At 32.2% G+C, this 26,886-nt stretch overlaps 3 protein-coding genes across 3 annotated transcripts; 1 reads left to right on the top strand and 2 right to left on the bottom strand.

The window, feature by feature from the left end:
- Nucleotides 1–7,479: 7,479 nt before the first annotated feature.
- TRIADDRAFT_59997 (uncharacterized protein) lies at nt 7,480–12,767 on the top strand (the record flags this gene model as incomplete). The annotated part of the gene is made up of 4 exons (XM_002116050.1): nt 7,480–7,543; nt 7,685–10,081; nt 10,160–10,225; nt 12,511–12,767. 4 exons carry the CDS (start codon nt 7,480–7,482, stop codon nt 12,765–12,767), a joined length of 2,784 nt encoding a protein of 927 aa, XP_002116086.1.
- A 3,637-nt stretch (nt 12,768–16,404) lies between these two features.
- TRIADDRAFT_59996 (uncharacterized protein) lies at nt 16,405–17,641 on the bottom strand (the record flags this gene model as incomplete). The annotated part of the gene is made up of 3 exons (XM_002115967.1): nt 16,405–16,521; nt 17,070–17,138; nt 17,519–17,641. 3 exons carry the CDS (start codon nt 17,639–17,641, stop codon nt 16,405–16,407), a joined length of 309 nt encoding a protein of 102 aa, XP_002116003.1.
- Nucleotides 17,642–22,187: 4,546 nt separating this feature from the next.
- Nucleotides 22,188–26,723, bottom strand: TRIADDRAFT_59995 (uncharacterized protein; the record flags this gene model as incomplete). The annotated part of the gene is made up of 16 exons (XM_002115966.1): nt 22,188–22,294; nt 22,741–22,786; nt 22,925–22,999; nt 23,197–23,311; nt 23,470–23,555; nt 23,644–23,670; nt 23,878–23,912; nt 24,012–24,090; nt 24,227–24,322; nt 24,565–24,633; nt 24,718–24,830; nt 25,100–25,222; nt 25,390–25,549; nt 25,716–25,800; nt 26,506–26,601; nt 26,716–26,723. 16 exons carry the CDS (start codon nt 26,721–26,723, stop codon nt 22,188–22,190), a joined length of 1,320 nt encoding a protein of 439 aa, XP_002116002.1.
- Nucleotides 26,724–26,886: the final 163 nt, after the last annotated feature.

Here is a 26,886-nt window from a genome sequence, read left to right as displayed (position 1 = left end):
ATTGTCATTTGTAAATTGATTAGTTCTGAATGTTATCTATAATGTATATAGATACTGTCTTGCCCAGCTATAAAATTAATATAAACCTTTTTCATTTGATAATGTTCATGTTCCGTCATATCCTATTTCTTCCCATGATCATTCTACTTCATTTTCTACTTGATAGGTTGAATTATTTTTCTTGGTTAATTCTAATTCATATTCTGTTTACTAGCTTGAATAATTTTATTAAAGTAATTAATGAATAGTACTCAATATTGGAAAAAATCATGTTTTTGGTATCAAAAATCAATATCACTTAATTTATTTGGGAAATATCTAAACGACTGCCGTAGACCATTAGACAAGATTACATTCTGCATTTTTATAAGAATTCACAGAATAAATGATCGAATGGGTGATTAGGCGCCTGTAATATGTTCTCAATTTTATTGGTTTGCTTACTTATTTTGAGCATAGAGATGCTGACTACCGTACTTTTTAATGTTGATGTAACCAGTTCCATATTTTGTTATAAAATAAAAATTTGGGTATGAATTGTTTAGAATACAGTCTATCAATTACTATTGAATGTTGATTTCGCCAACTCTTCGTTTTGTTATAAAACAGAACCATACATCTGAATGATTTTTAAAAATACTGTACCCAACTTACTCTAGAATGTTGATATCGTCAGCTCTGTATTTTGTTATAAAATAATAGCAAGCATCTGAAGTATCTGAATGATTTTGGAATAGCATCTATAGTATCGCGTTCGAATAGTGAATGTAGCGAAACATTGTTGGTACAGGCTATCCTAGACATCAGTGTTTACGTTCAAAATTTTCTTAACTCTATCAAAAGTTTTGATAAATTAAGGTAATATGAAGGCTTTATTTTCAATTTCTAAAATTGACCGTAACGTAGTAGTATGAAAACACGATATAAAAACGGATAGAAGTAATACTGTATTGTGCTGTATCATCATTTCTATGCGAGATTTAACTGGTTGCGGAATTCTAAAATTGATAAAAAATTAGAACCTTGTTCGATCTAGATACAAAGAGAATCTGCACACAGCTTTACTCTAGCTGAATACAACTGCTAGAAAGACTTGTGGAAAAACTACTGATTAATCTAAAACAGTTGCCTGCTTACATACTTTTCGTAGAGTTGGCAGCTTCAATGAAGTAAAAGTCGAATTTTTTGTAATACCATCACGGCCAAACGGAGAGTGAGAGGGGAAAACTATGCATACTTCTAGAATCAGCATTAAGCGTAGATGGCCCTCACGGACTTAAATTTAAAATTTAAAACTCACCAATTTAACTAATCTTAAGGAAATTGAATCATAAAGTGCGAATTTTGGGCGTGTCTAGAGGTTAGGCAGAAATATCATATCCAGCGCCTGATGTTGCCCAAATTTATTGCAATCGAATATACAATACTGCATACTAAATTACTTATAGAAATTTCTATATTCAATTAGTGGGCATTAAACGTTTTATGCGAAAAATTAAAGTTCGTACACTACTTTAAAATTTGGGGAGATAACGCTCGGCTACGCGTGTTTTGTATATGTAGAAAAGCCTGGCGAAGCTAGGTTTACACCGGCTAGCTTTACATATATTTAGATGTGTAAATTCTTAGTAGTAACAGCATTTTAAAACGAACCGTTTATATAGTCCGGTGCAATGATCACTTAATATTTAGGTAGACATTATTTCTACTAGTCAAGATACGATGAACTAAGCATATCCTAATGTATGAGTTACGTATCTACTTTTTACCTGTAGCGTCAAAAATTAATGACTTAACTCCCTGCTAGATATGCTCATCTGTACTCTAACATAAAATCTTCAATCCTGTTTATAGCTATGAGCTACTAAATATGCTTTAGTAGAAATATAGAAAACTACACTATCGTTCATTGTAGCTAATAATTCACAATCTAAACTAAGTTACGTTATAATATGGTATCGAAAATCCTACGTACGCGTAGAATTTATACGATAATTTTGACCAGTCGATCCCTTTCTCGTTCTACTTTGCGTACTATATTTATACCTTTTACATTAGCAGATAGCAACTCTCGCTGATTAGACACTACACTAATGTATTAGACTAAGGTTTTCCTCTAAATGTCCATGAAGCGCTAAACGAAACTAAAAAATCTACAAAAGCAAGCTAAACCTATAATACGTATTATACTTACTTCTTCATGTCACAACTTCTATATCGCATTTCATCTGGTCGTCGATACTCTACTACAGTTAAATAGATATCAAGCCGATAGGTCAGAATGTAGTTTACGAGTATACCCTTACTATTTGGTACCAGGATTTCATCCTATTTCATAACTAGCTACTGTATCGAATAATTTTATCTGGTTTACTTCTTTATCTCCTTATAGGTTTCATGGGATCTCTAAACAACAATGCATCACTAATGACCATCAATATAAACCTTTCAGCATGCTATCGTGATAAAAACTTGAATTTCTTTAAACCTGAAAGCACTTTTGTTTGTTATATATTCCAAAATACCGCCTACCAAACCTTTTTAGTTATCGGCAATAGATGAAAACATAATTGCTTTACTAAGAATTACTTATCCATTGTAATAACAGTTTAATTAATCGTTTCCGAATGAATTAGTTTTCCATCTATTTTCTATAAATTTGACTGTCATGTTACAGTAATTCTACTGATGTATATTGGACTACGATAGACAGAATCATAGTTTGCTATTGGGTTTAAATAGTAATTACATGAGCCTTTCCTGATTTCATGTCTACTGATATCAAATCATCAATAGAATACCGTTTAGGCTCGTTTTTAATGAAAATTGACCTGCAACTTAGATATTCTCTATCCATTTTTTGTTGTCTCTATCAGCCATGATTTCAATTTATTACTGCTAGTAATATATTTAATAGGATAATTTTGAACACATAAAATTAGCTGCTCTAATGTTTATCAAGCATAACCGGAGATTACAGTACTCAAAAACAAAATTCCAACCTCTCCTCTAGATTAATTACTAAGTCAGCTGCTGGAGATATACTAAAACCTGTGAAATAGACATTTACCTATGATCCATTTACTTTCGTATCAATCACCAAGGGACTATTGATTAATATTAAGAAAAAGAATCATTTTGATCTGAACTAGCTCTATTTATGTACTCTTCGTTACTACTAGTAAAGTAGTCAGTACAATTAGCAACAGTATAGTGTCACACCACTAGTGACAAAGTAGTCTACACACGCCAATCCTTGCGGAGAACGCCACTTACTAACTTAAAGAGGCGAGATTAGCTATATCACCAAATAATTCAGTTCCAACGACCGAATACTATGATATAATTATAGCGTCACAGATGATGTAGACGAGAAAGTCAGAGATTTACTATCATTTAATACTGAAGAAATCTCGGCATCCAATAACATATAGCTAGATGAGTAATGAACTACTTAATTCATGGACTACTATAACTGCCATGTATTACTGCGCATTTGATCCGGCATTTTTAACTATCAAATTACTGTAGGCTCAATTGTATAAACTTGGTATAGACAGAATTAGTTCGAATGAATTGAAGCAAATCAAAGCGGATTTAAATTATTTTAATCTACTAATCCTTTTTTCAACCATGCGATTACATTGATTATATAGGTATGGTAATGGATGAAATCGGTTTAAGTTAAGGTTCAAGCAGTATAAATATTTCTCCTTCATACTGAAGTCAAATCATTTTATCAATATACATTTTGCGTAATCAATTCGGATTGATTAAACAGAATTTGGTATAGATAGTATCAGTGTTAAGTTAAAGTAATTTCAGACAGTACCGTATGGGTAGGAAGCTGTACTAGCTTGAACCCATTCCAATTTCTGTTTCATATTCAAAATCGAATCATTGCAAATCAGTAAGCGTTTATAACTATCAAATCGCCTTGGACTATATATATATATATACCATGGGATTGGTATAAATGGAATCAGTTTAAATTATGGTAAATAGAGATAGGATGGCCAGCTAGCAGCTGTTTCATAAATCCTTCTCTTTCATATTCGAATCAAGTCACTGGAAATCGACAAACATTTTAACAATCCAATCACATATGATTATAATTATATCGGTGCGGTATAGACAGAATCGATTTAAATTAAAGGCAAATTTAGGTAGGCGAGAGTAGCAATCTGTAGCTAGTATAGATCCTAGTCGGTTTCTCTTCTTCGTATTCAAATCGTTTTCTTACCGAACGTTTTATACTAATCAAACACGTATAATTTAATTAATTAGAACTTGTATAGACAAAATCAGTTTAAATTAAAACTTAAGACAAATCAAAGTATGAGTAGAATAGATTAGAAGGAAGTCCTTGCAGGCAAGCAGAGACTTTTTTTAAGCAAGAGCATAGTAAAAGGCTTCTTACGCTGTTCTATAATTTCGCAAGCAGCTGAGAGTGTAGTATAAGCTATACTGTATTTTATATTACGTTAATAAGAAACGCGAATCAACTACCGCACATCTAGGCTTTTATATTTTGACCAACTAGCTTCATGTATAGCTAACCTATCGTTAAAGTAGCATCATTGCATGTTATAAAAGTGTCTCATCATAACTATCTTAGTCAAATGGTATTTTCTATAAGGTTTTTATAACAAGATTTTAGGAATAGTAGAACAATAACTAATTACTACAAGAATATAGTCTAAAATCTAAAGTATTCCGGGCGCAAATCGAAGTGAAGTCTCTTCTTCTCGTGAGCTCATCTCTGAAGTTCTTATATACATTTTATTAAATCCATTTCTGACAACTTGATTAATCTACAATTAGACATGAGTCATCAAACAAAATACTTTTCTCTAATAGTACATCGTTATCTTCTATTGTACAATCTAAATCATTGTACATAAGAGGTTACTTCTCTTCTATTAACGTCTAGCCCCTTTCTCCGAAGGGCATCTTAACGACTACAGTGTTTCTTGCCACATAAATCTTGTACCATAGTTAGTCAACTGGCTAGTATTAGTCATCAACAATTTCTAATATAGTAGTTAGCAATCATCTAATATTAGCTTCATGATAATATCTATTCAGAATAACCTAACTATATCAAATGTAGCTATTAACACAATCAAATATAGCTATCCTTATAATCAAATATGGATGAATCACTACACCGTGTAGTAATTCAAGCCATAAACTTTACGGTTTCATGATAGTAAATTACCGTAGTTCATTTAAAAACTCTCTTTATTCTACATGATATCGAGTTTGTCGATATTGATCGTCTTGTAAATTTGGCATTCTAATATCAGCTAATAAAGGGTAAATTGATCGTTTTCGGTACTAATTAGCTGATAACTTGGGAAATATGAAAATTGAAATTGCTCTGCAATACTTACGTGCAAGCAGTAGTAATAAACATGCTAAGATTATCCTGCGTTTTGTGTTGATTGATTATATTATTAATTGGATCCGTTTAAAATTCTTAATTAATGGTCTTTGAAACTCATATATAATGTAATTGACTACAGACAATCATGCTAGGATCTGTCTTGCTGTTGTAGCATTATACCATTGTAGCTATTGTTTTTATTTTAACGGGGATAACTTTTAGAGGTCAGTGTATCAACAGCAAAGTATGAAGGTAATAATTCGGAGTAGTGTAGTTACAAATCTGTAGTAAAGGACTAAAAGCGCAGTCCTTTACAGCTTTTAATATGAAACTATTATTATTTTACTATAGAAAATACCTAGAAAGCGATAGTATCCTTAAGGTTTACCCTGCCAAATCAGGATGTCGCTATCTTTTCTTCTTCGCTGTTTTACAAAGTTTTATATAGATTACTATAGGAATGACTTAAGAGCAATTGCCTAATCTAAAGAAAGGGCGTTTGATAGTCTATTGAGAATGTAAATGAGTTTGACTTCATCAACTGTTAATACTAACGTCAGAAAAGTAATCATAGTTGTGATATAAAATTTTTTGATAAGCAAATAGGTGATTTTATTAAAATTCGGATATTTTGGATTCAGTTTCCGTCGAAAGCGAGGGCTCTGCGAAGTCGTGGCTATAAATGATAGTGCAATCAGAAAATTTAGAGTAGAGAGTAAAAGAAGATAGTTTTGAAGAACTTGTTGAATTTTAAAGACCTTCGGGGTCGAATTGTTGTAAATGAAATCGTTCTTCTTTTGTTAGGTTGTTCAGTTGTTGACAGCTTTAGTTCTGTCGTTTTTCCATTATTTCTTCACTTACAATACTTAGGATTTAGTATCTGAAAGGTTGTTTGATCTCTCTCACTTTTATTAATAAATTGTTGTTCGGTTGTTTCTCCAATTTTTATTTGGTATCATAGTTTCGTTTAGTCGACCAGAGGCCACGAAAGTAGAATCAAAGTTTGTTCAAAGTTTTGTAGCTTGATCTCTACATTTTACATTCATAACAAATCCATTTGTATGTAATCTTCCTATCTTATCTCTATATTATCCCAATATTAGTCTTTCCATATTATTGTGACACAGATCAGCTCTATAACAAACTAACGAGAAGGCTGAATGTACAAATCTTATCCCTGAGCCACGTATCAGGGCACTAAATCTCTTTAAGTAACTCTTAAGAACACTTATCCCTCATTTTACGGATTGATAATAATTCGTCCCTCTCCTTCATCCTCGATTTCGAGTTGTATAGAAGACAGCTATCTCGGATGGTAAAGTAGAACAACTTCTTTAATAAATAATGATGAATGATTATATTGTAGTTATAGCATGTATTATGCACAAAACTGTAAACATGAGCAATATGCCGCCAAATCGACTGTCGACGCAAAAATAAATTAACATATGCAGGATTATAATAAAATGATGTTGATTATACTTAGTAGAATTATAAGGCAATGATCGCAAATAATTGAAGTTACCCAATATTCTTTGAGTAGAATTTCTCTAATTGATGAACTGTATAACAAAAGTGTTTAACATTAGTCTATCAAGCCATTAAGCCAATTTACGAAGTTATTAATATGATAGCAAACATCTTTTATACTTAACACTGCATTTTACTTAATCAATACTATAGTTATGCTAATGAGTAAGCTTCTATTTATAATAATAGCGATGACGCAGCTTATTGATATTGAAAAATAAATAAAGAGAAGTAAGGTATGGAAAGAATGTCTTCACGCTTTTAATCTATTACCGCTTCATTAATATCTAATGAATAATTTTCAAATAATTAGAATTGATGACCGTTAACTTCTTAGGGCGTATCCAATTTGGCCGATTTGAGCACATTGTGAACTAGCATAGATTTTGAAATCTGGACATTAAATAGAAGGCATCAGTTTGGCCCAATCATATACTGTAAAGCGATTACGATAATCAATCGCATCTCTATTAAAGTTGCAACCTCTATCGATTAAAGTACTAGTGTTTATTTCCCCCCAAATTACCGTGTATGCTTTCAGTCTTGTTATAAACTGAAACATGGGGGCATATGAGTCCACAAAATTGACTATCCTTGATGAAACTGAATCTATCCACAAAAAAGGTATGAAATGCTTTGAAGAAGGCGATTATGAACAAGCTCTATTACATTACAAAGAAGCTGTTACTCAAATCCAATCTATGTCCAAGAATAGTAATAATAATCATCACCATCAACTTGAACACGATATTTATCTGGACATAGCCGATTGTTATTTAAATCAATATAAACTGATAGAAGCTGATAAATGGAGAAGAAATGCGAAGATATTAGCCGAACAACTACAAGATAGAGTGAGATTTGCAAAGTGCTTTGATAGACAAGGGTGCATTAAAGAATTGCAAGGTGATTTGAATGGAGCTTTAAAAGATTTTAACAAATCACTTGGAATAAAATCAGAATGGTCAGAAAATGAAGATATCAATATGAGTGAGTCTTATCTTAACATTGGAAGTATTTATGATAAGCAAGGCAAGTATGACGACGCTCTATCGATGTATAACAAGTCACTGAAGATTCAACTAACACAACTTGGTGACAATCATCCAAAAATTGCTGTAACTTATAGCAATATTGGGCAAGTCTATAATCATCAAGGCAAGTATGACGACGCTCTATCGATGTATAACAAGTCACTGAAGATTCAACTAACACAACTTGGTGACAATCATCCAAGTATTGCTGTAACTTATACAAATATTGGGCAAGTCTATAATGATCAAGGCAAGTATGACGACGCTCTATCGATGTATAACAAGTCACTGAAGATTCAACTAACACAACTTGGTGACAATCATCCAAGTATTGCTACGACTTATCACAACATTGGTAGTGTCTATAGAGATCAAAGCAAGTATGACGACGCTCTATCGATGTATAACAAGTCACTGAAGATTCAACTAACACAACTTGGTGACAATCATCCAAGTATTGCTGTAACTTATACAAATATTGGGCAAGTCTATAATGATCAAGGCAAGTATGACGACGCTCTATCGATGTATAACAAGTCACTGAAGATTCAACTAACACAACTTGGTGACAATCATCCAAGTATTGCTACGACTTATCACAACATTGGTGGTGTCTATAGAGATCAAGGCAAGTATGACGACGCTCTATCGATGTATAACAAGTCACTGAAGATTCAACTAACACAACTTGGTGACAATCATCCAAGTATTGCTACGACTTATCACAACATTGGTGGTGTCTATAGAGATCAAGGCAAGTATGACGACGCTCTATCGATGTATAACAAGTCACTGAAGATTGAACTAACACAACTTGGTGACAATCATCCAAGTATTGCTACGACTTATCACAACATTGGTAGTGTCTATAGAGATCAAGGCAAGTATGACGACGCTCTATCGATGTATAACAAGTCACTGAAGATTCAACTAACACAACTTGGTGACAATCATCCAAGTATTGCTACGACTTATCACAGTATTGGTGGTGTCTATAATCGTCAAGGCAAGTATGACGACGCTCTATCGATGTATAACAAGTCACTGAAGATTCAACTAACACAACTTGGTGACAATCATCCAAGTATTGCTGCGACTTATCACAACATTGGTGGTGTCTATAATGATCAAGGCAAGTATGACGACGCTCTATCGATGTATAACAAGTCACTGAAGATTCAACTAACACAACTTGGTGACAATCATCCAAGTATTGCTGCGACTTATCACAACATTGGTGGTGTCTATAATGATCAAGGCAAGTATGACGACGCTCTATCGATGTATAACAAGTCACTGAAGATTCAACTAACACAATTTGGTGACAATCATCCAAGTATTGCTGCGACTTATCACAGTATTGGTGGTGTCTATAATGATCAAGGCAAGTATGACGACGCTCTATCGATGTATAACAAATCACTGAAGATTAAACTAACACAACTTGGTGACAATCATCCAAGTATTGCTACGACTTATCACAACATTGGTGGTGTCTATAGAGATCAAGGCAAGTATGACGACGCTCTATCGATGTATAACAAGTCACTGAAGATTGACCTAACACAACTTGGTGACAATCATCCAAGTATTGCTGCGACTTATCACAGCATTGGTGGTGTCTATAATCATCAAGGCAAGTATGACGACGCTCTATCGATGTATAACAAGTCACTGAAGATTCAACTAACACAACTTGGTGACAATCATCCAAGTATTGCTTCGACTTATCACAGTATTGGTGGTGTCTATAGAGATCAAGGCAAGTATGACGATGCTCTATCAATGTTAAACAAGTCACTGCAAATCTTTTTAGTAACGCTAGGTGAGAACCATCTTCATACTGCCCAGTTGTATCGAAGCCAAGCTGTAGTCAATTGTAAACTGTCGAATTATCGTCAAGCAATCGCATTATATCGAAAGTCCATTAACAGTCTACGCAATGTCTACGGAGAGAGTCATCCTCAAATTGTGGAGGATGAGAAACAAATTAATTACTGTTCCAATCAATTGCAAGAAAACGAGAAGGAGCCTTCTCCATTGGAAATAGCCAACATCATTCGACAGCTTTTGGCTCAATATGCAGACAATCAAACAGTCATCGACGACCAATCGCCATCATCACTAGGTGATTTGTGTAATTGATTACTACTGTAGCAGTCTTGCATCTGTCCAACACATTCTCATCTCTTGTTTTGATCAATAGAAGAAGAAAGCGAACACTCAAGTCAATATGGAAAAGCACAAGATAATAGCAGACAACAGCGCCAAGGTAAGTCTATATACAGCATTGAATCAGTTGACTAATTGGATAATATTGCACACTGACTTACTGGCTCAAGTTCGCAAATGTATCTGAATTCAATAAACGATCATTCCGTGTAAACAATGATATTCAAACATAAGAAAAAGTATAGTCTGTTCGAGTAGATTAGTCGGTAAAGCCAATACTATATTGCTAAATTGAAGGGGCAAGTTGATGATAAAATTAAGCGGCGATCGATTTTAATTACTGTTTTTACTTTAGATAAAAAGTTTTGAAGTAACTTTGTCCAAATACGACATCATCTTGAATCAATTTATTCATACTAGAGTTAAAACATGTAGCCAATGTCTCAACCATAAAGGGATCCAATAATTCAAACTCATTAAAACGCTACTTTTATGTTGTTTTATCACCGGTTATAATGAATGCAACATAAACAGTTCACGTGTGCAAATACATTACTCAAAACGAGTATAATGCTTTGGTTGACAACAGAACTATGTTTTCCTTCACTTAACTTAAATTGTATATGATGTATTCACGGCAATTCTTGATCATGCTTTTGATTAATCTAATTTGCAATTTTATATACGTCATAACGGTTCCAGGTAACAAGTCTATGACTCTTTATATCACCTATATCCAAACCTTAATAACTCTAAAATTGCAAATTAAATAGTCAATCGCGATTAGTAGACAGAGGTGTGTCTAAACATGTTCGTCTAGTCGAAAGGCTATCCATTCGTCCTATCCTTCATAGTTTTAAAATCGAATCTTTAGTTATTCTTCAATAACTAGACATAACCATTACTAATTAGCTATAAGGTTGCAATAGCTTATTCTATCAACTATAAATCGAACACCCATAAGTTGATAGAGCATTATCGTCAATATTCAGTCATTAGCAGATAATCATATAAAGAGAAATGAATTATTAAAAGGTTAACGTTTAGTCAGCATAACAAACAAATTTCATTCAAGTAATACGAATACAGAAGTAGAATAAAATCGTATAATAAATATTCACACAGAATCAAATCGTATTCTTGCATCTGCAACTATGACAATTCATGCTTCTAAAACTCGTCAATCAAGGGAAGAATAGCATGTACAGTATCAGCAAGGGAAATGCCTTTTTTATCATTTTGTATTCTAGATTTGTTCAATATCATTATTAGATGGATGATATCAATACTTCAAATTCTGGTCATCGTACATCATCAGTGACAAAGATAATAATATATAAATATAGAATTTTATTTGGTTTCAGCTTGACAACACTTAATATTCAATAGAATGAGCTTTGAAGTAGCTTTACACGATGAAAACTTTGCCAACCACCAAGATAATAGATCATTTTTAAATTGAAGTCCTAATCTGTAAGGAAACCTTATTATTTCTTTTCATTAAGAAACATCAATCATTCTTACCAATATAAGACTTGACAGCTTTCCAGCCATTAGAATTGAACGATCTTAAACAGAAAACAAGTAGTTATACGAATACATATAACGTGCAAAACGAAAGATCTAAATCAATGTTACTTCTATCAATTAATATGTTAGTAACGTAGTAAAGATATAACAGCTACATCATTATGTTTTGATTACTTTCTAAAATGCTTGAATCAACAAACGAAAATTGATTATATTTGAAATAATAATGTCGAAATAAACGAATTAGCATCGCAATTATATTATGCAGTAGCAATATAAGTTGTTGCTTATGCATGCAGTTTTTATTAATTAAATACGACTACCGAACATGCAATATTTACGGTAGGTGCTATTGAACCGGGTACAGAATATAGATCGAGTAGTGGTTATGTTAGTTTTTTGCTGTAGATGAAAACAAATTGATATCCAGTTTATGCATTATAATAATAATTGGATTTCGTAAAGCATCAGTGAAAATACGTGCATGACTTACACATACTTCTTTATTCTCTCTATCCATCTACTCCCCTTAAAAGAATATGATCATTGCATGCATCTTTAGAAAGTACGAATAGTTCAATGTTGTTAATGCTTACGATATTAGTTACAAGTTAACCAAACAACCTGTACGCGATTCATTAGATTCTACTTGTGCACTCCGGCTACTTTTACATACACGATACATATACTGTACAGCTCAAGTTTGTTATATTTTATATTTCGCATTCGATCAATATGGCAAAGTCGAGCATTTACAAGCTATCATTTAATATCGGTTATTAGTTTCATTTAAGAGTATATCTTGTTTCATTGTTTGTATTTCAATTTATCTGCGATATTAATGTAACGTTATAGATCCAAAGGAGCACTTTTTTCAAATTGCAAATACAATTGGTTCGGATTGGACAAGATTGGCTGCAACTTTGGATCAATCCATCGATGTTGATAGTATTAAAGATGAAGAAAGTAAGGTTTTTGACCGAGCGATGAAAATTCTCAACAAGTGGTGTGAAAAAAATTATCCAAATGTAAATGTTGATCAGCTTCAAGCAGCTTTACGACAAATAAATAGGAACGATATTGTTTTGGCTATCAAGCCTACCACAACATGAAAATATTGTTGCGTAACGGCATATTTTTCAGTGTAATGCTTGTCTTTCGAATAGTAAGTACGGTGTTATAGATTGAGAAATTAATTATAACTATTAATCCTATTAAGAACGGAACTGTATTCGTACATGTGGTCGATATTGCGCTTTATTTAACAACTACTTGAAATCGATTAAATTCTATTTCTTTATAAATGAAGTAAAAAACTTAAGCAAATTTAATACTTTTTACATTCTGTATTAAGACTATCATCAGTCATAAAGTAATTTTTCAGCTAATTTGTATATCAATTATCGAGTGTAGTGTGCAGTTGTACAGCCTCTACGAGATGAAAGAGGAAAACAAACTAGACTTGATTTGTTAAATGCAATCAAAAATTTACTAGTATTAATTTTACTATTGCCTTCTCTTTTTGCATACTTATTTGGAGTCTGGTTGTATCTATTTTACGGACCCTATAATAAATCAATTTACCAATCTTCCGAAATAGCATAAATTTTAGTCATCGTATATCAAGAGATTCAGCAAATTAGCATTATGAATATAAACAGTACACGTATATTCGTTCTGAATTCTCGTTCGACTGCTTTGGCTTAAATATCGTGTAGTAAGCTTATTCTAAGGCTCCAACATAAATCAGACTATCGAGATTTATATAACCGTGTTCAATTTTATTACAAGGAAAAATAAACCGTAGCTGTTTCTACAATAAACTAGCAAGAAGAAGAACCCCTCGATTTACTCGATGCATATGCTTATAAACCTAGCACATGTCCTATTAAGTAATTACAGTGAAAATCCGATTCCTTTAATGATGTTGCCTCATGAAAATATTGTAGCAACCTACAGTACACTCTAAGCCTGAATTTAGACTGTACTCTAAGCATGATTTGATATCGACAGTGCCAGTGTGGCGAGTGGGTTCTAAGCCATTTGAGTTCACAATCACTAACTCAAAATTTAAGTTATCAAAATGGAGCAAATCTCTAACTCGACACTATTAGGTAGACACCGTCTTTAGTATCAACGTATCGCTAGTGCTACTGTCCGTTGTGTATATTTAAAATAATCAGATTATATGCTAGATGTCGGTATAAACTACCGTATTTTTATCTTAGTTTTAGTTCTATTTTTTCCTATTAATGCATCTAAAACGAAATTTAAGACCCTAGTATGTACAAGAAAACAAGTTAGAATTCCTATTTATATAAGAGCGGACATAAGATTGTTATAAACTTCGTCGAAATGAAATTGAATTTGTCTTTAAACCGATTGGACTCTTAAACTGGAATGAAAATTGAAGAATTAAAATCTCTTTATAAAACCGGACGCTATGAAGAGTCTCTCAAAGTTTCACCTATCACTGATCAATCTTGTCAAGAGGATAACAATGGATCTGGCCTAAATTGATATAATATTTGCATCATTTGTCGTTTTAGGGTATTAGTCACGACAGATCGTTAAGATGGATGCACATTTGATAATTGCTGACTTTAATCTTTCCCTACAATTCTTACAGTTGATCTTTTTATAAATCAATATCAATAATCACTCGTAAGCATAATATCTAAGTCGATACATATTAATATATGGGCTAAGTAAATTAATCGAAAGCACTATTTTTGGCACTATGGCAGAATGATTTCAGATACCTATTTATATATTCACTGCCTAATCCTATCCATATTTCAGGTGTTTCTGTTTTTACGCCATATTTTCTTATTCGTCTCATAACAGATTTTTATGCATACAAGTATTCTGATAACTACGGTAATAAATTACTAATATTCATATCTCCTACTTCTATAATTATTTATCTTGAATTGTATTATTAAGGACTAGATACTGAAGAAATCCAATTTCTCATTCATTTGCTTTCGTCAATATTAAATGATCATGATTGACTATAAATGTAAAGTCCAGTATATTTATACAGAGATTATGCGATGCATTAGATGCTAACTTTGGACTGATGTCATTTATTTCTATTGTGGTGGTGAACTGTTTAACAGTATTTAACGCTAGATTCCTTATTAAATTACTTCCTGATTTACAGACCACACGCATATTCAGCAACTGCTGTATTTATTCGTGAAATTGAATAATGTCAATACGGGCTTTCTATCGATCTCAGCCTGGATGTTTATCAATGCCGTTAGATTGATGTCGTATTGACTACCTTGATTAATAATATGAACTGTTAGTTATTAACGTATTATAAATTGTAAATAATTCGCAGGTTATGATCTTTTATTCATGCCAAAACTTGCATCATGTACATTTCAGAGTCTGTAGAGTGCAAGTTAGTGTATTATCATTTTAGTTCTCTGAATTAAAACCTTTCTACTAATTAGGCAATAACCGGCTTTAAAAATATTTGGTAAATCTTTTAGTATTTACTGTAAGTGTTTTTGTATCATTAGATATCGAATCAGGTTTCAGTTATTATGTTCAAAAATTGTGCTAAAAACGACGGAATAGACTAGATAAACTGCCTTGAATATTGGACTGAGAAAAAACTTGCCCCAAGGAAATGGAAGAACTAGGACAGACTTTCTCCAGCCATTTTCTTAGTGTTTCGCTGAGCCCCCCAGGTCTAAAAGTACAATTATTATATAGTAAGTTGTATTATCAAAGGGCAAATGTACCAGCGAAATATTACGATTTATAAATTGAATTGAATATTTTCGCAAAAAGGAAGATCGTAGGATGGAAGTTGATATTGAGTGGACATTTATTAAAGTTTAAAATATTTTTATTTCAGCTTATAAATAACCTCTTTATCTTAATCGATATTTAAAGTACCTTTCAAACTGAATGCAGTGGCTGCAATCTAAGCTATACGCGGTTAAATTAGGTACATATTTCTCCATATTTTTAACAAGTCCCTGTCGAAATATATTATCGTATTCTGCGACGACTATTAAAGCCGGCTGAGAAACCTAGAGATAGAACGCCAAGTACATTCATCCCTTATCATCATGCTTCATTTCAACAGTATGCTTAGTAAGGCTAGTAAATGGCGAAATTTTATCAACGACAGGTTATACGAAATGAAATGGTAACGATTAATCGCTGAAACTACCAAAAATAACGTAAGAACTCAAACTTCCAATACCTATCAAAATTACTGAATTTTGTAAGCCAATTGAAAGAAATATCATGTATCAGGAAATATAAAATTTACCTGTCTACCAATAAATTTAAGATTCCACTTCCAAGTTTGTGGATAGATGGGATAGTAAATTAATCCAGGTCTACGTTAAGATATCCATATTAGCACTGTATTATTAAAAGGTAATCTTTGTTGACTTCAATATAGTACATTCGTAAATCATTTTAAGTATATCTTTCGGCTTTCGAAGATTCAGCGTATGAATAGATTAATATTTGAAGCAATCTTATAAATTATCTGATTGGAATGGCCTTAAGTCGTAGAAATACCACTAATATACTCCTATGTACTTGCCTAAACAATTTTATCGCGTTATAGTCTTCAATATCTAATTTACAAACGACAATTCACCAGATCATAAATAATTATAAACTAGAAATGTATGATGTCAGTTTTGTATAATCTGAAATGTTTATTCAGGCTTGGTATTTTCTTTCTTGCATTGGAAAGTATTTTAAAGGCAATCAATGAGTTCTATTCACAAGCATTTGTGGGTCACTACCTGGTGGACAACTAGATTGACCAAATCCTCGTAAATCAAGGGCAATAGCTCGATAGCCTAGCTCGGCAAGATAGGGAATCTACAGTAAAATAACTCATAACAGTTAATGATGGCGGCTGATTATATAATTTAATATTATTTAAACAATACCATTAAAAATTATGTCTTTTAAAACTCTCTATTAAATAAGTAAATAAATATACCAAAATAGTGATAGCGAGTTACTCTTAGGCTAAGCCATATTTATAATTAGCAATATCAATTTGGTGCTGCTTAAATTTCTTGATATTAAATAGCAATATTAACTTAAAACAGTATGAATCCTAAATTACTACACCGTTATAATAGCAAATTAACAGCCATATGATGAATTCTATCTTGCCTGATATCTCCAGCTATACCAATAATGCGGAAAGCCATGGCATAAATAATCGGAGGACCATTCCCTTTTTCTACAAATTTAACTTTTATTCCGCTCTGACAATCGTCCATAACGGAGAAGGTTCATTTCAGTAGAATAACAAGACATTAACAAATATTTAGCCAGTTGTTAGCAGTTGGATCTAAAGTGAATACGCATGGCATAAATATTTGTTAATTATACTATTTAAGTAAGTTAAGCAAAACCTTGGTGACAACTTGGCCATGGATAACATTACTTTCAGTAGCTGCAGGAGGTCTAGGTATTGTTTTGAGCTGTAATATTTTGATACGCATATTACAACCAGCAATTAATCTTGTAGGATAGCTTAATTTCCGTTATGAGCTACACCGACTTAATACTATCAAGTATTTACATTGACTTGAAAGATATTCTCTAATTTTTGTATGATTGTTGGCTGATCAACTGCCAATATTGCTGTTATTCCTATACTTTGGACTGCTGCTGCCTAGGCCTCAACGGCTTCAATTGAGATTGCCTATAGATGAAAAATTTTTACACGGGAAGTGAGATACTAATGTTGCTTAGATTGGTATTGCTAAAATCTACGAACAAAGGTAGATATCAGGGGCTATTTGATCTCTTATTATATTAATTATTAGAAGAAGAAGAAGCATTACACACACATACACACCTCCTCTGGCTTAAATCCCATCTGGTCGAGTGCATAGTGATAGATTTGTGTATCTGGTCTGACTAATTGAATTTGATTTGAATCGTAACAATAATCGAAATTTAATTTAATAAATAACTTCATCCTTGCAGAGGATTCAGTAGAATGGTAATCATTAATCCAAGTGTTGGCTAGATTTCCGAAATTCTTAGGCGAGTCATTGCTGGTTACTTCTCTTTCGCTGATTTTTCGCGGTTTACTTTGGCGACATTAGGCGGAGATCCCCATAAAAAGGTAAATTATGCCAAATTCTAGACAGTAGGCAGAGTAAAGTGAATTCTGGATTAAAAATAATTGATGCTTTCGAGTGTCCACTCTTCTAAGGTGAGTTATTGCTAAGCCACTTCATTTTCGGTTGGTCCTTCGCCGTTTGCTAAAAATCTTGATGACATTAGACAAAGATCTTTATAAAAAAAACAAAATGCTGATCGGCTACTATTCGTGTGTTTCTCTTATACTTCTTCATCGATTTACTTATAAGTTTCTGCTATAGTGGTCCTTTTTTTCTTTTTACCTCCATGGTTTATGATAATTAAAATATACTATGTTTGTGACATGATCTAAGCGCCAAACTACAGCGTTGTAGTTTATTAAGAGGAAAAACTAAGTATACTAAATCTTTTATTCTAACAGTATTACATCAACTGCTGCCATAAATCCTATACCTTCTATGCTTACAATGACAAATTTGGTAGATTTAAATCCTATTTTATTGTCTATTTACTTTGACGCACTGGGAATAGGCAAAGCATACACTTGTATGCGTGATGATTATAACCTTGGTACGTCATAGTCTCATTCCGTTTTAGCTAGCTTATAAAGCACAGGAGTACTCATCACTCCAAAGTATTTACATATAACGACTTTAAATCGGCTAAAATTTAAACAAAAGTTCGATTTTTTTCACTCTGCAAATCCCATCATCTACCATTTATTAAGACAGCAAGGCTAACAGGAAAGATTAGTATCAATATTTCTGCTTTAGATTTACCTATTTCTCATCTTTCTTTCAGGTTATATACTTTGATATATAGGTGTAAAGTTGATTTAAACTTATCGTATATCAACTGCAACGCTAGCAAGATTGGCGGTAAAAACGAACAATTGTAATAATCGTATGTTAAAAATAAATCGAAATCTATAGAAGCGAAATTTTAAAATAATTTAACTTATTATTACTATCAGCTACCGATTTAATAACTGCTGCACAGAAGCTTATTTTAAAGTTATATGGCATCTATTCTTTTTATAAAGAAGAAGTTTTCATCACGTCATCAACTAGTTTAGGCTACCAGTGTCACATTCGGGGATAAGCTAAAACTCGCCAAAGTTGAAGCATTTTTATGTGCGGTATAAAATTCAACTAAATCAGACGAGGGTAAAGTTTTGGATATTGATTCAGGACAAGTTGGTTAACCTTAGTCTCTATAGTAATCTATTCTTTAATTCGTGCCATATGAATATTTTATCCAAATAGATGCAACCAAGTTATTCAGTAAAATAATATAAAATGTTTTTATTCGCCATTTTATAAGAGCTACAGTAGTTGGAAAAGCTCATCAATTATATCGAAGCTGAAGTTATTAACTCGTAGAAAAGTCATTACTTACTGGATAGGATAAGCTTGCATTGCATTTCGATTCAGATTTTGCTTATTAAACCGTGCTTTAAAATTTTACATCACAACATCAAATTTGCTGGAACTCATGATAGCCGATCATGCAAGAGAGGGTAAACAATTGTGCGAGTAGATATAGATTTCAAACATTTTCAGCTAATGCCAACTTCACCTTAACATAACTATGTTAATTTATAAATTCAATTCTTGCGATAGGTCACTGCAGGGGAAGAAATTATGACATCGATTATTAACATCAACATTGACATAAGGATAGAAATGAAGTAAGTAAGACGAATTCTGTCGTTTCCTATCATTATTCTTTATATTGATTTATATCATCAATAAATTTTTGTAATATCCCTATTTAAGAGTATATTTTGTAATTATAACTCATTAAAATCTTTCTATCCAATTGATTACTTTGATAAGATTGCCTTACATTTCATATGAAGCATACTCAATACGAAAAAGTTGTCTTCTTCGTTCGCTACGGCACTAGCTAATAGCGTTCGGTGAATCCCATCACTGCCACCAATTATGTCACAACCGAGATTGCAACACAAAAATTAACGGGATTCTTTCCTCTAAAATAGTCTTAACTATCTAAGCAACTAACTCTAAGCACTCTTTAATCTACCAAACTTAGGTTCAAGTCTTAGACGATAGAATACTCACGCTAAAAATCAAAACTTTACTCTAAAAGCTATTTATTGAAATGACCGATTGAACTCACAACTTACAATCTACTACTAACCGCTGATAACGGTCTGTTATCGACTAACTTATCAACTCCCTCAATTAAGAACTTTGAGGCTTTTATATAGACTCACAAACTTCGTTGGTGTAAAACAATAATAAATTTATAGCCAAGTCTACATGCTGAATATAGCAAGAATCACAACACACTTTCTATGGCATTTCATAGTAGTTAATTAATGGCTAGGTGTTAACATATGATTCATTACTCAACAAAATTATATCATTGATGATGCTATAATTAATTGTCACATACAGCTTTTAAATGACTTAATCGAAATTATAGCTTCATTAGCTAGTTTTAATGCAATGCAGTTGTGCCTGGCTATGAAAAATTGATTGCCGTGCCCTTGAACTGAGTTTTGTCTAACAAAGTGTTTAATTTAGAAAAAAAATCTATTTCTTGATTCTATTCTAGTGTTACAACTAACTAGTGCACCTCCAACAGGTAGATATTCAAATTTTTAGCTGTTAAACGACCACCTATTCATTAGTTGATAGCATAGCTTGCAAATTCCAAAAAGTGCTTGAGATGAAATTTGTCCGGCAATCGTGATATTAATTAGCTGATACTTTTGGCAACCATTTAGAAAGGATACGATTTAACTCAGCAGGGCTATAGTATCGATTGAAAGAACGTTGCATAATTACTAAATAATGCAATTACAAGAAGATATAAGCAACAGTATTGCATATCTTAATAAAATTGAATAATGTATTATACCATTCTGACTGCGTCCAGTGGCCACACAGTAGATTGGCACGTGTTAAATTTGGTACATATTGCTCCATCCCTTTGGTCAACTCTGGTAGCAAAATAGGATCGTACTCGGCAGTAATCATCAATGAAGGTTGATAAATCTAAAGATATTCAGAAAATTTCAAATGCAGAGTTAGTTATACCTATCGGTATAAAATATTAAAACCTCTTACGGTCAAAAAAAAAGTCATGATGTGCTAAATAAAGCGAGAAAAATGTTCTTACTTTACTTTACCGCAAAGTTTTGATAAGCTATTTAACAGTGTTACGGTGTTGCCTTGTCATTAGGATAGTTTAATAAGTACAGCAGTAGCTAGTATGGAGAATATCTATATTTGTAGTGCTAGGTAAGATAAGTAATGCCTTAACGTGGATATTGTTTGTGATAGTTCATTGCGTATTTGATATTGATTGTTATTGTGTGATAGATAGCAGTAAGATGATTCAAGTTTTAGTTAATGATAGTTGGATTAGACAACCTACGTACTTAGATTAAGATTAAGCATGAATAAGACATTCAAAATATTTACAGATAGAAAAGCTATGTAAGGAACATCTCAGTTCGAGATATTTCTCCTAGTAAGGTATAATAATAATAATACTATTGTTGTTTACGAATTAGACGGTTCCTATATAAACGGAAATATTTGAGTGAAGTGGCGTGGTAAAAACTTGTAGATGTACCTTTGCTAATAAAAGTTTTATCTTTATAGTATTTTGCTGCGAGTGTTTAACGTTAAGTAAAAGGGCGTTTAAGTCAGTAGCTCCTTATAGACTTTTACTGTACGTTGCCTTGTCGCACAAGTGAAATTGTGACAAACAGTAATAAACTATTGTATCGCTACGGTTTAAAATAAAATAGACTCTAAATTATACCATATTTCACTAATAGAATTATCTTTGACTCCATTTGAGGCGCTTCAAATGAGTGCTTACTACTGTTATAATTATGAAATTTATGTATATCGTCTGGGATAGGTTAATTAAACAAAGCATATTCTTTAAATCCCTAACAAGATGTCGATAGCGATGAAAAGTCGATATTCAAATGGTAAATCTGTTAAAATATTCAAAGAATGATTTCCTATATGTTATAAAACTTCAGTTTATGGAATCACTACAACAGTTAGAATATCATGGGCATCTGTATTAGTCCTACGTAAATTGATTAAGACGATAAATGTACGCTATGAAAATCGGCATAATAACGTACTCCATATTATAATGATATAAACTGAATCTATAAATCATGTTATAGTAAAATAGGCTGAATGGTTTCATTAGCATAGACGCTATTAGTAGTAAAAAGAGAAAATATAATATTACCATATATCGCTCGAGACTGCGTAAACACTTCCAATTTCTTGGTTCATTCCGATACCAATTTAGCGGGTAACTAAAGACAGAAATGATCAATTAAATCACACCGTTTATGATTATGCTAGAATAGCGAAAAAGCTGCAGCTCTTTGCTATAATTTCAGTATTATTTATTTACTGGAAACCATGCTTTTTGAATTTCCCCACATAGTAATTAAATTCTTTATCACTCATGAAAGGACACTTGGGCAATTTCTCCGGTAAGCCAGCCAGTAATCCACCTATTAATAAAAAAAGTAAGATTAGCTAAACAAAGGTGATCTTTTGCATCTAAATAATGTAACCTAAATTGAATAAATGATGAAAACGATCATTTAAAATATTAAATGTTGAGATTTTGCAGTATCTTTATTAATTCTATTTTGGATTATAACGTTAAACTGTTATAATTTATTACTAACGAAGTAACGATGGCAAGGTTTATCATAAAGTTCTCATAGCAAAATATACAATATTAACGTTTATTTACGATATTTATAGTAATATGTTGGTACATTGTACGTGATGATCTATCTATATCTCTATTGATAATAATTTTATTGATCATAAGAGCAAAATTGTTATAATTTACTAATAACAATTGTATTGCTTATCCTTCAATTCTCACGGCAAAGTAAATAGTATTAACGTCCACAAGATTATCAACTATAACATATACTTTCGGTACCTCTTTTCCTGACATTAGAAGTCTCCAATTTGATACCTGTTGTATTCTATCATTTTGTATACGATTAAATAGCATTTTATTAAATGTATCAGTATGATGCTATCTTAGTGAGCACCATTTGTATAGATAATGAACATAATATAATACTATATATAAATAGAGCTTATGATGATAGGAGGTATACCTTTGGTGTTGTATCTGAGTACAAATAGCGAAGTGTACGATCAACATCCTTTTCCATTTCCGTTTCAGCAACTCCCTAATTTGCAAAAGTTATGGGAATAACACAATGTAAAGCAAGAGAAATGTCAGATAACATATTCAATGAACGCACTACAAAATAAAATAGTATAGAGTGCTAATGGAAACAATCTCTTAATTTCTGTCTATGGACCCTATTTGAAACAAGAATATTACTTAATGCGGTACAATATTAATTATGTTATCATTGTATACCTCATCTTGTAAATATAGGAAGTAGTCATATTGTTTTGGATCTGGTTGCAGTAATTGTATAAAATTATACTGTGGATGAGGTGGGAAGTATCCAACGTTCAAGCTTGCAACAGCTCTAAAACGGGAAAAAGAATATAAATTTTATGCGTAATAGCGTTAGTAAGGTTTTCGTAAATCACTTAGCCGTAACTATACCAAAAAATAACGCAACTGAAGTTGCTGCGCTAATTCATAAATTACAACTCTTCCTATTTCCGATGTTGTCCAGCTTACTTGATACGATCAGGAAAATGCAGTGCTGTATCCCATACCACAAAACTACCCCAATCATGGCCAATGAGGACAGCTTGTGGAATATTCTAAAAGAATCATGGCGACATTTTAGCGTTGAGAACATAGAAGCCAGTGTAAGCTAGTCGTGCATATTTATCTTTAATCATAACTTACCAAGGTATCCATTAAATCGATAACATCCTATAAGAGAATATTGGTAGTAGTTAATTGTGCTATTAACTGTAGTCATCAATTATATGATTCATTGATACGGTAGATAGAGGCACTACAGGTACTGTTTTATACATATATCACCGATTTAGCAAAAGATTAGATATGTAGAATGAGTATGTACCCGTATGAACTTAATATATTGCAAGGCCGCGATCAAAGCGCTAGCGGTCTTACCTGGTTAATAATTCTCATAGTATAATCTTCAACATCTGTTAATAGAAAATAGAATTTTTTGTGATATAGAAGCGCCAGTAATTGTAGCATTACTAAAATGACAATAATAACAAACTAGATGGTATTCTCCTCACTTGGCGGCTGATCAGATTCTCCATACCCGCGTTGATCTAAGGCAATAACGCGGTATCCAAGCCTTGCAAGAAATGGAATCTATTATTTAATGATAAATATGGAAAGGTATATAAGTATTGAGAATGCAGATTTAGCTTTCAAAACCATTAGTAACTATCCAATTTTCGGTAAAATACTACTTAATACCAGGTATTTGCTCGTTAGTGATGCATACCTGATATCTCCATGAATACCAAGATTCTGGAAAGCCATGGCATAAAATAATCGCAGGGCCATTGCCTTTCTCAACAAAATGAATCTTAACGCCAGTCTTCATAATTAAATACAGAAAAGAATTAATAATTTAACTTTCCGTAGTATTTAGTTAAAGAACTAAAGTGATTGTTGAACGCTTAATAGATCATTTTTAAGGAAAGTTACTTTATTTCTATCTAAAGTTATTATCTTTTAGAAAAATTACATATGATAATTATTTGAAAAATTTTTGAATTAGATCAAGGTAACGATATCTTAATTATCTTTCATTCTACAGCATTTTATTATATCACTTACAGTTGTAGTGAAATAACAGTGCGTTACACTGTCTGGGTTGCAGGCAACCGGCCTGGATAACTTGCTAAACTAAATGGCATTCAGTCAACAAAGGTATATTACTTAGAGAGTAATTTGTACTTTCAGAGGTTATCGTATCTTTAATATACTCACGTTAATACCAGTTAACTCGCTCAATTTTTTCAAGACTGTAGGTTGGTCTACAGCTACAATTTCTGTGATACCAAGGCTAGTTGCAAGTTTGCAATATGGTTCCATCGATTCAACTGAAATTACCTGAATGTCATATTATATTTATAAGAAGAAAATACTGGTGGTTATCAATAAGCAAACAAATAATAGTTATGATTTACATTTTTATGTCTTGCAGTAAAATTTACATGCTATTATGATACTATACTAGCATGTAATGTTCAATTGATATTAAAAAATGGAAAAAATGTCATGTAATATTAATATAAAATTGCCTCGTCTGCTTCAACATTTATCTCCTTAAGCGCATGTTGATAGAACTTAGGATCAGGTCTTGACATACCAACTTGACAACTCTCGAAATAGTAATCACATGTAAAGCGCAAATACATTTTCATACGAGTAAATTTATTTCCAGTTGGTCCGTCGATCAAACCAATATTGCCTAGAAAGCATACTTTATAGCCTGGAGATCAGAGAATAAAAGAATAGTTTTACGAACTAGTATTTGATATGCCTGCTCCTCACGAAAATCGATAATATTATGCCGTATGATTTAATATTAGAAGTAGCTTCCTTATGTATAATTATGAAAGATCATTTTCGAAATTTTTCCTTTGTAATTAGACTTACCAGCTTCTTGTAAATTAGAGATTGAGTCTAATACAAGTTGATTTGGCCTCAAGTAACCAATGCAATCGGCAAAAAAGTCATTAATATGAAAACTTTCTGGAAGTTGGACACCTTGAGCGATGGATGCTTCAGTAAGTTGTTTCTCAAATAAGGGAAGGAACTATAGTATACAAGGTAATAATTAATGATTAATCTAACATCAAATTTTCATTTAATTCAAACAAGGCTTCAAAAGCACTAGATTTACTTCAATCAGATATAGGTTGCCATAAGATTACATGGCTATACATTCTCAATTTGGAATATGCTAGTTTAAATAAGCATACTTCAGTAAAAGTAATTTGACCGTTGACTAATCTAGATGACGGCTTTTCAGGGCTATCACGCATGAATAATCCGAGAATAAAATTCCTAGTAGGTGTATAAAATTAATGAAGGTAGAAGGTATTATTAGTAAAATCGAGTCAATTTAAAGTCAATTCTTGAATGACAATTACATTTTCCTGTAGATATCGTATGCAAAAGCAGGATTTATTTTATTTTAGCAAGTTTAATGTAGAAAGAGCTATAAGTATGTTCTGATCATTTATGTTCTATAATCATAGTTAAGTTTTAATACAGACGAATGAATCAAGTATTACGGATATAGCAATACAAAGTAAGGAAACCTATACGATATAAGGTAACAAATTAGGAATGCCAACGTGTCAGAAAGTCCGTAGTAGTGTAGATTTTATTGTAATCATGAATAATTAAATATGCTATAAATAAATTGGAGAATGGATAAATTATTCTTTTTCTACTTCAGTTTATTATGTCGAGTTTGTGAGGTGGTAGAATTGAATCACTATGGAGAATACAATTTGTAAGTTAGGATATCATTTCTTTTTTCAAGAGGCATTAATAACTCTTTTCAGTTGGATTGAAATAACATTTATTAATGATGTGAAACATAACAAAGAGTTAACCATTCTACTATTTATTATCCAATGACAAGAGTAACCGTTAAAGTAAAGACATTAATGAATTCATTATTTTACTATGGTGATGCCTCTGTTTTTATTTCGAATATTGCTAATTCATATGAAGACCGTAAGCATTATGTAATTGACTTACTTTGGAAGACCATGATCTAACTCCACCTTACTCATCGTGAGCGAAAATGACGAGTACAAAACTCCATAGAAATCGAACATAACCACTTTATATTTCCTGTAGAATGAGGTAAAACATTAATTTACAGGATATCCATATACATCTTGATTATTACAATAGATTATCCAAAACAAAATATTACACAGTATTGCAAATAATAGCATGGCTTACCCACTCATGATGATGTAACTTCAAATTTGAGATCTATAAGATAAAGCAAAAGACTCTCATGAAGATTATAGTTGTATAGTAATAAGGAAACAGAGATAAATGAATTCTTAATGGTCAATTTTAAATAAGAATTACTTAATCTATAATATGACAGCATTGCTATCATAGAAT

The sequence above is a fragment of the Trichoplax adhaerens genome, genomic scaffold, assembly GCF_000150275.1.
Source record: "Trichoplax adhaerens TRIADscaffold_13 genomic scaffold, whole genome shotgun sequence".
In the NCBI taxonomy this organism is placed as follows: Eukaryota; Metazoa; Placozoa; class Uniplacotomia; order Trichoplacea; family Trichoplacidae; genus Trichoplax; species Trichoplax adhaerens.
This window is presented reverse-complemented; position numbering and strand designations above follow the sequence as displayed.